General features: G+C 43.6%; 1 protein-coding gene across 1 annotated transcript in view; it reads left to right on the forward strand.

Moving 5' to 3' along the window:
- EIF4ENIF1 (eukaryotic translation initiation factor 4E nuclear import factor 1) overlaps positions 1 to 3,793 on the forward strand; it is a 229,477-nt gene extending 225,684 nt beyond the window's left edge. Inside the window, 3 exon segments of the mRNA XM_030217483.1 lie at positions 2,648 to 2,705; positions 2,707 to 2,798; positions 3,330 to 3,793. Coding sequence (XP_030073343.1) covers positions 2,648 to 2,705; positions 2,707 to 2,798; positions 3,330 to 3,517 — 338 coding nt within the window. The 3' untranslated portion in view covers positions 3,518 to 3,793.
- Positions 3,794 to 13,405: the final 9,612 nt, after the last annotated feature.

Consider the following 13,405-nt stretch of genomic DNA (forward strand, 5'->3'; position numbering starts at 1 on the left):
CTGAAATGGGTGGAGGATTCATTCCGCTATCTGGGCATTTATTTAACACCAAGGACAAAGGTGCTTTATAGAACAAATGTGCAGTGGCTGTTAGACCAAACAAAACAACAATTGGAAGCCTGGAAAGGACTGACATTGTCATTATCAGGGCGCATGTGTCTAATTCGCATGGTAATTCTCCCCAGGTGGTTATATGTAATGCAACTCTGCCTTTGCCGTTATTACAGAAGATAAGGATGTTCTACCGTATAGTGGAAGTTTTGTTGGGCATATAAGAAGGCAAAGGTTCGGATGTCATCATTACTGGGGGGGTGGAATCAGGGAGGATTAGGCTTGTCCAACATTAAATACTATAACATTGCATGCAATTTGAGACATCGTGCGTGGACTGGATCTTTACCTCGGAATACTACACACCTCTGGAAATAGAAAAAGAGCTGTTTAAACCATATCAGCTGGTGTCATTACTGCAGGGGGATAACAAGGTCCTTGCCTCAGTGGATGAGGAAAATCAGTATGCTGAGCCCTGTACGGGAAGCGTGGAAATTCCTGGGTAAACAATTGGAGGGGACCCGAGGGTATCAGAACTTCTAACGAAAGGGGGAACCCAATGTTCAGACCTGGACAGGAGAATTCAGTGTTTAGGCGGTGGGAGGCTCAGGGTCTCCGTAACTTGGGAGCAGTGGTAGATCAGACAGGGGTGCCTAGAGATCTGGACAATTTGATTCCGCATGAATCAATTCGCTGGGGTGACAATTTTGCCTACTGTCAGCTGAAGCACTATGTTCACTCTCTTGACAAAGAAGCACTTAAGTTTAAATTGGGAGAGAAAATAAAGAATTTATTTACGGAAATCTCAGAGGAGGCACCAGCCATATCCAAGCTACAGAAGAAAATCTGGACTTTGGCACCTGGGAAGGAGCTGTTCCAGCTTCGCAGAAGATGGAGTTGGATGTGGGATGTGATCTTGCTTTCTGGGATATTGCAGCTCATCTTAAGGGCATTCCCCAATTAATTAGCGGGGCAGGATACCGAGAATGTGCATATAGAATTGTTCACAGAGCCTATTTTTCACAGGTCCAGCTATTTCGAGCGGGGGGAATTGAAACACCTACCTGTCCGAAATGTAAAGCTGCTGCTAATTCTCTATATCATGGGCTCTGGGAATGTCCAGTTATAGATGTTTTTGGAGGAGGGTGGCAGCTTTCCTTTCCCTTTTGATGTCAAGCCATGTTCAGGGGACATCTATTCAAGTGGTGCTTGATTGCTCGGGTTTCTTTGGGGGGCTCAGTGTGGGAGAGGTGCTGTTGTGCCGTAAGCTATGTTTTGATTGCAAGAAAATGTATATTGCAACAGTGGACTTCATCGGACGCACCAGAATTCTGGCACTGGCGTAACCAAATACATCAAGTACTTATATGGGAAGCACAAGAGGTTAGAGGCTCATTTAAACGTAAAACCCGATTTTTGAAGCTCTGGAATCCTTATTTAGCCAAGTTATCACATCAGGGGAGAAGCCTAATCCTTAATAATTATGAATATAGGGGTAAATGTCTTGATGTTTATGTAGAGAATCTATATGAGGTATAAGTGGGGTGAGGGGAGGGGGATATAGAGAAAGTAAGAAGGCTAAAATATGAGAATGGATCTGAACGGTTGAGTTGCTGTATAATTTGAAGATATTACAATATATACTTGCTGAAGATTGTAATTCTGAGAATTTTTGATATCAATAAAAAAGTTGAAATATAAATTGAACTGAGATTTTTTTGTCTTTGACATTAGTTACCATGGTTCTCTTCTGTGTAGTCTAGTGTTTTTAGTCTTTCGACAGAAGCACATTTGGAAGAGGCAGTTCTTGGTTGCAGCAAAATGAAAATAAAGCTCAGTTGGGTTCTCTGGTACTATAGTGTGCAGGGTCAATGGGTTTTTATCTGCTGTTTTGTACGAGCACATACTGCCTTCCACAGCCCAAGCTCTGATGGCTGTTTTTCCTGACAAGAGAAATTTTCGGGTATCAATTGGTAGTTTATTGAGACATGAGTTGGAATGTAATGTCCTGATTTATTTTATTTTATTTATTTATTGCATTTGTATCCCACATTTCCCACAATATGGTAGGTTCAATGTGGTTTATATAGACAAGTAACTAAAGGTAGAAAACAGCTTTCCCTGATAGAGAGGTAAATAGTGAAGTTCCTCAGAGTCTGGCATCAGGAGCAGCATTTCCCAGGTTATTAATGAATAAGTTAAAGGGAATAATGAGTGAACTGATCAAATAAGTAGGGGATGCACAAACATTCAAAGTAAATGAAACACAAGGTGAACTTTGAGGAACTGCAAAAAAAAAAAATCTTGTCAGACTGGGGAACTAGTTACCTAAATGGAAGATGAAATGAAATATAATGTGGACAAGTGCAAAGTGTGTGCACATAGATGGAAATTAATCCTGACTGGACAGAAGCCCTGTTGTGTATTAGGGGTCACTACTCTGCTTTAGAATGTGGAAAGGAAGATAGTGTGATGGGGAATGGGAGCCCTGTTGAGGGTGCAGGGAGAGGAAAGGGAATACTATAAACAGGATTTTATAAGGCCTCTAAAAGGGGTTGTCACCGGTGGAAGGTTAATGCCTGCTCTTCCTTCCTAGGCATGCTTCCTCCTGGATTAGACTTATCACACGTGCAGGGAATGTCTCCTTCCATCCTTATCCACTACCTTCAAGAGGACACCGCTCCTTAACGCTCGTCCAGGAAACCCTCTGCAACTGGCAGTGATGCAGCAGCATGCACAGCGATCAGGTGAGAGGGTCTGTCCTCAGCAGGCATGGTTGCACTCTTATTTTAGTGTTGGTAGTGGTAGATTTGGGGTTTTTTTAAGTGATCAGGTGAAAGAGTCTTGTCTTCAGCAGGCTTAGTTGCTCTCTCGCTTTAGTATTTGGTAGTGTTAGATGTTTGGTTTTGTGGGTTCCACGTATCGTGTGAACATGAGGGATTGGAGATGCCTTTGGAAATACGAGCCAAGCTTAACTATCCCAAGGGAGGTGTGAAAAATGTGTTGAGCCAAAGGGCACAAATCTAGTCTTTTCCCAAAGACTATCATTTCCTCAGCTTGTGGTGGTGGTGGTGGCAACACATTCAATTCCATTTTTCTGATATTGGTTGCTGCACTGTAACATTATCTGGTCTCCTTGGATGTTGTCCAATAATGTGGGTACTGTATGAATATTCCTCTTATTACAGGGGCATGTAACTAGTGTTTGCCAGCATCATCCATTTGTTAGGTTTTCTTCTCATGTTTGTTTTTTTCCCCTTCCCCACCCCCTTCCCCAGCTTCTGGGATGCAAGGACTTACTAATATACCCTCCCGTGCTGGCCTGCAGCTAGAACATCTCCCTGGCCAGAGAAGTACTTCCCCAGTGGGCCTTGCCAAATGGTTTGGATCGGACGTCCTGCAGCAACCCCTGCCTTCTATGCCAGCCAAAGTCATCAGTGTGGATGAACTGGAATTCCAGCAGTGAACTGTTGGGAATGTGCTGGGCTTCCTGCATTCCTGAGCACTAGGAGCAGCTACCAGGCCTTTTTCCCATTTGAATTTTTTCCTCATTGTGGACACCCCTTTGCACAGTGAATCAAGGCTGAAGGGAGACTGATGGACTTGGATGGATTAACCTGAATGGAATGTGAAAAGGTTGGCGATGAGATGGGTGTTTAGAACCCTGGAAATGTAGGGATTTTTCTTTTGTAAAATGAGTAAAGGAAGTATTGGTGTCCTTTTTTTTTTTTTTTTTTTTTTTTTTTAAAGAGCCAGCTGCTAGGGCTCTTGCACACAGAATGAATGTATAGACCCCCCCACCCCTGTACAGAACATGTGTATAAATGAACAGTTTTTTGTATATATCTCTAGGATAGGTTCCTTTCCCCCTTATACAGCTGTACAGAAAAAGTGGAGAGTTTTGCTTTTGTGTTTCATTCAGTTGTGTCCCCTACCTTTGGCCGGGTGGAACTGGGTGGGTGGTTTTGTGAGTCATTTTTTTTTTAATCCATTTTTGTCTGAATAATGCAGTGTGTGAGTGGACAAGAGAAGCTGCTTTTATTCCCCCCCCCCCCTTTTTTTTTTTTTAAACTTTGCTGCCCTTTCTTTCCCAAACTAAGTTGGTATGGTTTCTGGTATAATCCACAGAATGGGTGGTATGGAGCCTTACCTTGACATTTTCGTCACCCTTCAGAGAGGAGAACAAGGGCAGGTGTCAGTAACAGTACTGAAAGTCAGGGAGAAGCTCAGCTACTGCAAGGATGGTGTAGGGCTTTTGGGGTGAGAGGGGTTCAAAGCGAGTATTTTATCTGCTGATACTTTCTCTCACCCACCCTCTCCCCACTTCCTTTCCCCTCTTATCTGTGCCCTGTTTGGATGAATGGAGTTCTGAAAAATAACTACTTGAAAGACTAGACTGCTTTTTTTGTACACTGCAGTTTGGGCTGTTTTCTCCTCCTTTTCATATGCTTTTCTTTTGTTTCCTTTTTTTTTGTTTAATGAAAGTTCTGTCTTCACTCCTCGTTTCCCCATGCTTGTGGATGTGGTCTTTTTCCCTTGCTAAATTCATTGAAGTACATGTCACTGTCTTGAGTTTAGAAATTTGTGCTGCTTTTTTATTTTTAAAGCTGTGTGGGATGGGGAAAAGCATAACTAGTTCTAATAAAAGCATCCTCATTATTGGCACTGGGCTTCTGCTTCCTGTGTGAAAACTTCTTAGTCTCTTTACCTTGCATAGTGTGGCTTCTTTCTTTTGTCATGCTGTTCCTTCATCACACAATGGCATACTATTATTTCTCCGAGTACAAGCAAGCCAGAGGTATTCTCACATGCGAGTGTCATCTGACAGAGCCTGGTGCAGAGGCTGCCTAGCACATATAGCTTTAAAGTTCTGTTAGTGTCACACCATGCATGAGCAGATGCCTTCCTTTCCGACATGTGAGCACAGGTCCCTCTGTTTCTTCCTTCCCCCCCCTCCCCCCCATGGACCTAGGAGGTCGCACTTGGTGGTCTCCCCTCAGTGCTGCTTTCTCGGTGTCTTTCCTTAGATTTCTTTAGTTTGCTTATGCCCTTTAAACCTGCTTAGGCCTGATCACTTGCCACAATTTGAGACTAGCCCCCTTTTGGAACTCAAAGTTGAGGAGTTTAATTTTACCACAAATGTTGTTTTTTTTTTAATGTCTAAGATGACCCCCAGTGGCTTCAAAAGGTGCACCCAGTTTAATCAGTTGATTTCTATCAAGGACCCACACAATTGGTGCATCAGGTGCCTAGATCTGACCATAAAGCTGATTCTTGTTCTTGGTTTGCAAATGCAGTTAAGGACACAAAGTGCACCAGGTTCAGCAGGAAAAATGTTTTGGTTCCTTGGACAGCCCATTGACATCAGCACCAGAAGCATTGATCTTGATGGTTGCCCAGACAGCTGCTACCACTGTAAGTGCCCTGGCATCAGGTGGTTACCACCTCCCTCGATATCAGATGCTGTTAGTAGACCGTGGGACCAGTCAGCATTGGACCAGACACGGAGAATGTGCACAGATTTGACATTGTCCTCACTGGTACAGAGGGACCACACTGCTGAGCGTTGAGAGAAGCCTAAGTGGCATTGCTTCCCTTTTGAAGCACTGTTCTGGCAGCATTAGGGCATTGGCATTGCTAGCAATTGAGAAGTGTTGTTGCCAAGAGGACTGCACCTCCTCTTTAGTGGAGGTGGCAATACAACAGTCTCCATACAGGTTCCAGCTTATGGCTTGACACCAGCTGTTCCCCAGGCTGTCCCTGATTCCGGCTCCTCAGCCTTTGCTACCTTTGATGAACAATACCAGGCCATGCCGGGGAGGAGCTGACACCAATGTTCCAGCTCCACACTGCTCAGTCATCAAGGGCACTTGTGCCAGCTGTTGCTCAGCCTCAACTCCTTCCTGGGGCCCAAGCTCTGCCTGTAGATTGATCTTTGGTGCCTTGCTGGGAGTCTACATCAACATCGACCCATGCAGTACCACTCTCAGCACTGGGAGAGGAAGCTTCCACAGAGTCTGAGGGTAGGTTGTACCTTGGCACCCTTCAGTAAATGTGCATGGTCCCATTGAGCCAGGGCAGGCACAGACTTACTCAGTCCACCCAGACTACTTGGAGTCTCATCTGGATGGTTCATGGGAGTCAGAGGAGGATGCATATTACTTCTTAGAGGAGGAGTCATATGGTATCCCTTATGACCCCCTCTCCTCCACAAGAGATGTAAATCCCAGGGCTGAGATGTTATCTGTCTTGGACTATGAATCTTCTCCCAAGTTAAAACAACCGTATCTTGAAGGATGCACTGTTGAAGAACTGTGAATCTCCCCTCTCAGTGCAGGTGATGCTAAAGAAGGTATCGTATCCAGAGGGCTCCCAAATTGCAAAAATTGCAACTACCTCACCACTCTTTTTGGTAGTGAAATACACCCTCAAATGGCCAGAAGTTACAGGACTCATGCCTCAGCTCCCCCAGGTAGAGAGTTCCAGACCGCAGACTCATTTAGGATGAAACTTTATTGGGCCTCGATTATTGCCCGCATCCAGACCTTCCAGCTGTATATGAGCATCGACTTTTGAAGTCCTGGCACGCAGTACATTTAGTCTCCTGGACTCTCCCTCAGGAGCAAGCCACAAAACTTCACCAGTTGTCCAAAAGTAGCTGGAGTGTAGAACATATCTGGCTAGGGGCACATTTGATTTGTATGCAGGCTCTTTGCCATGGGTTTAGGGATGCATAGACTTTCATGGCTGCATGTCTTTGACCTGGAACCAAAGATTCATTAGAAATTAGTGGATGTACCTTGCTGAGGTGACAACCTTTTTGGGGACAAGGAGGTAACATAGTAACATAATAAATGACAGCAGATAAAGACCTGAACAGTCCATCCAGTGTGCCCAACAAGATGAACTCATTTTACATGGTATGCAATACTTTATATGTATATCCGAGTTTGATTTGTCTGTGCCTTTCTCAGGGCACAGACCGTAGAAGTCCGCCCTGCACTGGTTTTATTCTCCAAATACCAGCGTCACCACCCAATGTCTGCTAAGATTCCATAGATCCATTCCTTCTAAACAGGATTCTTTTGTGTTTATCCCACGCATGTTTGAATTCTATTACCGTTTTCATCTCCACCACCTCCCGCGGGAGGGCAATTCCACGTATCCACCACCCTCTCCATGAAAAAAATACTTCCTGACATAACTCCTGAGTCTGCCCCCCTGCAACCTCAATTCGTGTCCTCTAGTTCTACCACCTTCCCGTCTCCAGAAAAGGTTCGTATACGGATTAATACCTTTCAAATATTTGAACGTCTGTATCATGTCACCCCTTTTTCTCCTTTCCTCCAAGGTATACATGTTCAGGTCAGTAAGTCTCTCCTCGTACGGTTTGCAACGCAAATCCCATACCATTTTCGTAGCTTTTCTTTGCACCGCTTCCAGTCTTTTTTACATCTTTAGCCAGATACGGTCTCCAAAACTGAACACAATACTCCAAATGGGGCCTCACCAATGACTTGTAGAGGGGCATCAACACCTCCTTTCTTCTGCTGGTTATACCCCTCTCTATGCAGCCTAGCATCCTTCTAGCCACGGCCATCGCCTTGTCACATTGTTTTTTTCAGTTTCATATCCTCGGACACCAACACCCCAAGGTCTCTCTCCTGAGTCAAGCTTGCTAATCTCTCCCCTCCTATTCGGTATCTCTCTTTTGGGTTTCTACACCCCAAATGCATCACTCTGCACTTCTTGGCATTAAATTTTAACTCCTGCTGAAACAAAAAATGTACTCCTTGATTAAACATCAATTATAATTTATTGATACTACTTATAGTTGATTCATCCTCTTGGATAATAATCTAACAGGCATCTAAGGAACTCGCTCATTCAACCTTTCACTCCACCATTCTGTCACAGGTTGAATGAGTGAGTTCCTTAGACACCAGTTAGATTATTATCCAAGAGGATGTATCAACTATAGAGTGGTATCAATAAATTATAATTGATATTTAATCAAGGAGTTTGTTTTTTGGTTCAGCATTTTAAGTGAGTACTCTGGTTGAGGGTCTGGCAGTTAAAATTTAATCTATCACAAACTGGTGAAATTCTTTAACCATTCTTCTAACTTTCGGAGATGCGTTCTCATTGTTTCTACTCCCTCCAGGGTATCCACTCTATTGACTATCTTCGTGTCATCCGCAAAAAGGCAAACCTTTCCTTCCAACCCTCAGCAATATCTTTCACAAATATATTAAACAAAATGGGCCCTAGCACCGACCCCTGAGGAACCCCACTGCTCACCATCCTTTCCTCAGAGCAGATTCCATTTACCACCACCCTCTGCCACTTGTCGGTCAACCAGGTTTCTATCCAGTTCACCACTTTTGGTCCTAAGTTCAGCCCTTTCAGCTTATTCATGAGTCTTTCAAAGGCTTTGTTGAAATCCAAGTAGATTACATCTAGCACATGGCTTTCATCCATTTCTTTTGTCACACAAAGAAGTCAATGAGATTCGTTTGGCAGGATTTTCCTTTGGTAAAGATCATGTTGCCTCGGGTCCTGTAACCCGTTGTCTTCTAGAAAGTTAGCTATCCTTTCTTTCAGCAGCAACTCCATTATTTTCCTACCACTGATTTGAGACTTACCAGTCTGTAGTTTCCTACGTCTTCCCTGTCTCCACTTTTGTGAAGAGGGACCACATCCACTCGTCTCCAATCTCGCGGACCCTCTCCCCTCTCTAAAGATCTATTAAATAAATGTTTAAGAGGTCTCGCCAGGACCTCCCTGAGCTCCCGCAGTATTCTGGGATGTATCCCATCCGGCCCCATAGCTTTGTCTACCTTCAGATTCTCCAGCTGTTTATAAACTTTCTTCCGTAAACGGCGCAGTATCCACTCCATTCCCAAATATTCCTTCAGCAGCCAACCATAGTTTTGTCCACCTTCAGATTCTCCAGCTGTTTATAAACTCTAGTCTGTAAACGGCGCAGTATCCACTCCATTCCCAAATATTACTGTAGCAGCCAACCATGGTCCTTCACCAGGATTTTCCTCTGTGAACACCGAAGAGAAGTAATTGTTTAACATATTCGCTTTATCATCCTCACTTTCCACATAACCATCTCATTATCTTTCAGTCTTGCAATTCCATTCCTATCTTTTCTCCTTTCTCCAATATATCCAAAAAAGGTCCTTTCACCTCTCTTTACATCTTTAGCCATTTTTCTTCTGCTCACGCTTTCGCTAGCTGTATTTCCCTCTTGGCTTCTTTGAGTTTAATCCAATAATCTTTTCCGTGATCCTCTCGTTGCGTTCTTTTGTATTTCTTAAACAAAGCCTCTTTTGCTCTTATTTTTTTCAGCTACTTTGTTGGAAAACCTTATAGACTTCCTGTTTCTCTTGGTTTTGTTTACATTCCTCGTGTAAAGATCAGTTGCCATATTAATAGCAGCCTTCAGCTTTGACCACTGATGTTCCACTTCTCCTACGCCTTCCCACTTCAAACAGCTCCTTTTTCAGGTATTCCCATCATACGTCTGGAATCTAGTACTTTTAGTTTTGTGTGTCCACACTGCGCCTTTGCCCTTGTATATTTTTTTTTTAATTTTTGTTACATTTGTACCCCGCTCTTTCCCAGTCATGGCAGGCTCAATGCGGCTTACATGGGGCAATGGAGGGTTAAGTGGCTTGCCCAGAGTCACAGAGGGCTGCTTGTGCCTGAAGTGGGAATTGAACTCAGTTCCTCAGTGCCCCAGGATCAAAATCCACCACCCTAACCACTAGGGCCACTCCTCCATATGGTGTGATGGTCACTAGTACATAGGTGGGCACCCACATGGATATTAGAACACTTCCAGGTAGTTGCTGATCTCATTTAAAAAGCATACTGCCACCTTCCATTCCCTTTGTTGGCAGCTTCTAGCTGCATCTTCCTACTAGGAGGTCTCAAGTGGCCTAGAGGGTGACCCTACTACTCTCAAAGGCATAAGGCTTCTACCACCTTCCAGCTCTACTCGGCCCATGCGGTTTCGGCCATGTTAGCCACATGCCCAAAAGGCTCAGACAGCTCCTTACTCAAATCTGGGAACAAGCTTTTGACGATAAAATTGAAAAAATTAACTTGCAGTGTTATTAGCAATGTGTAATTTATCTTTAAAATCAAGCATGGTACTGAAAGATTAGAGGATGGCCAGTGTAACACCAGTTTTTAAAAAGGTGATCTGGGAAATTATAGACTGGTGAGCCTGACATTGCTGCCAAGCAAAATGGTAGAGACTACTCTAAAGAGAGAAATTTTAGACCATATATCGATTAATGAGAGAAAAGTCACTATGGATTTGGTCCAGGGGAAATCTTGCCTCACCAATCTACATTTCTTTGAAGGGGTGAATAAAACATATGAATAAAGGTGAGCTGCTTGATATTATGTGGTGGGATTGTCAAAAGGCATTTGACAAAGTACCGCATGAAATGTTTCTGAGGAAATTACCTCCTATCCCATGACATTCTAATGTCCTATTATTGACTAAAAACTGGTTAAAAGATAAGTAGGGTTAAATGGTCAGTATTCTCAAGGGAGAATAGTAGATATTGGGGTTCCCTGGAAGTCCTGTGCTGGGAACTGCTGCTTTTTAACATACTCATAAATGACCTAGAGATAGAAATAATTGATGAGGTAATTAAATTTGCTGATGACCACAGTTATTCAAAGTTCTTAAATTGCAAGAGGACCTTATAAGACTGGTGACTGGGTATCCAAATGGCAGATGACACTTAATGTGGCAAGTGCAAAGTGCTGCATATGGGAAAGATGATCCCAAACTATAGCTACGTAATCCAAGGTTCCACATTGGAAATCACTGCCACGCACAACGATCTAGGTGTCATCGTTGATAGGTTGATACCCTGTGCTTGGTGTACAGCAGCATCTAAATCTAAAAAGCAAATAGAATGTTAGAAATTATTAGGAAAGGGATGGAAGACATAAATGAGAATGTTATGCCTTTCTATTGCTCCATAGTATGACCAAACCTCGAATACTGTGTGCCAATTCTCATCACCATATCGCAAAACAAGATATAGTGGATTTAGAAAAAGTATATAGAAAAGTGATGAAAATAAGGGGGATGGCACCACTTCCCTATGAGTAAGGCTAAAGCAGCTAGGGCTCTTTGCTTGGAGAAGAGATGGCTGAGTGGAGGATATGATAAGGTCTATAAAATACTGAGGAGTGAAAATGGGTAGAGGGGAATTGCTCATTTACCCTTTCCAAAAATACTAGGACTAGGGGCATCCAATGAACCTACTAAGTAATAAATTTAAAACAAACTGGCTTCACTCAATGTATAATTAAACCTCTGGAATTTGTTAGAGAATGTAGTAAAAGCAGTTAGCTTAGCGGGGTTTTTAAAAAGTTTGGATGGCTTACTAAAGGAAAAGTCCATAGACCATTATTAAAATGGGGAAAATCCACTACTTATTTCTAGGATAAGCAGCATAAATGTATTGTACTTTTTTGGGATCTTGTCAATACTTGTGACCTGGATTGGCCACTGTTATAAACAGGATACTGGGCTTGATGGACCTTCGGTCTGTCCCAGTATGGCAATACTTTAGTACCGTATGTCACTCCATTGACACATCTCCATTTAAGAGGGGCCCAATGGGCTCTAGTTTCCCAGTGGTCTCAGACCACTGGGAATCTGGCAAATGTCATCCAGGTCCACCCAGAGCTATTTCATTCCTACTCTGATGGACAATTTTGCCAAATTTGACTGTGGCACTACCATTCCAAATTCCACCGACTCAGTTGACAGTGGATGCATCCGACTTCTGTTGGGGAAGCTCATATAGATGAGCTTCATACCCAAGGGCCGTACTCTGCTCAGGAAAGATCTCCACATCAGCCTCCCAGAGCTAATGTCCTTATGGAATTCTCTGAAGGCTTTCAGAGATCGGCTGCTGAAACAAGTTGTTCTCATTGAGACAGACAACCAGGTTGCAGTGTACTATATGAACAAGCAGGGGTGTATGAGATCCAACTCCCTTGTGTCAGCACCGGTGGTTGGGAGGCGGGGCTAGTACTGGGCAGACTTCTACGGTCTGTGCCCTGAAAATGATAGATACAAATCAAGGTCAGGTATACATATAAAGTAGCGCATACGAGTTTATCTTTTAGGGCAGACTGGATGGACCATACAGGTCTTTTTCTGCCATCACCTACTATGTTACTATGTGTCAGGAAGCAGTGGGGTTGTGCCGGTGGACAGTCTTTCATGGGATGGTGCTATGGGCCACCTACGTGGCTGGTAAGAACAGCAGCCTGGAAGACAAACAGAGCAGAGTCATTCAACTACACGTGGTCTTTTCAGCATGGGTATAGCCACTCATCTCAACAACATTGTCCCTGAGTTCCAGGCTCAGATCACATGGCAGACTAGCATCAGATACCTTTCTCCTCCATTGGAGGGAAGTCTTCTCTATGTGTATCCTCCCATTCCTCTTTTAGAGAAGACTTCTGAAACTTGAGCAATATTGGGGATCTATGATCCTCATCACCTCTTATTTGCTGAGACTGATCTGGTTCCCTCTTCTGGAGCTGTCCTGTGAAGAACCGTGGAGATTGGTGTGTTTTCTGATCTTCATCATGCAGAACGAGGGATTCATTCTGCATCCTAACTTCTAGTCCCTGGCCCTCACATTGTGGAGGTTGAGAGTGTAGAATTTGTGTCCTTGAATCTGCTTGAGGGTGTCTCTAGAATCTTGCTTGTTTCCAGGAAAGATTCCACTAAGATGTTCTTTTAAATGGAGGAGGTTTTCTGTCTGGTGTGAGTAGATCCTCTTATCCAGCAAAAACTGCTTGAATGCTTCCTGCACTTCTGAGTCTAGTTTGAAAACCAACTCTGTCAGAGTTCACCTCAGTGCATACCATTACCGTAGAATAAGCCCAATTCTGTACAGCATCTAGTTGTTCGATTCGGTATCTGACGAGTAGCCACCTAGACAGTTCCCACCCACCAATTGCCCTCACAACAATTCAGCAATGGGCCTGGATCAGGCAGTCTTTGAATACGGCTGCTGCTGGCGTTTTAGGGCCGAGGGCTTCATCACTGTTGAAAAGGTGTGTCAAGTGGGGTATTCCCAGGAGGGGAGATGTTGGAACAAACTTATGTATGTTTATTGACTTGATATACTGCCTTTCGTGACCCAGCAAGCAAAGTGGGTTTACAAAATTAGTTTATAAAGAGGGAAACAGAACTCTGATGTTGAGATAGGACAGAATGGACCACAGGTTCGGAACACTACTACTACTTAACATTTCTAGAGCGCTACTAGGGTTACGCAGCGCTGTACAA

Source organism: Microcaecilia unicolor, chromosome 11 (assembly GCF_901765095.1).
Source record: "Microcaecilia unicolor chromosome 11, aMicUni1.1, whole genome shotgun sequence".
Lineage (NCBI taxonomy): Eukaryota > Metazoa > Chordata > Amphibia > Gymnophiona > Siphonopidae > Microcaecilia > Microcaecilia unicolor.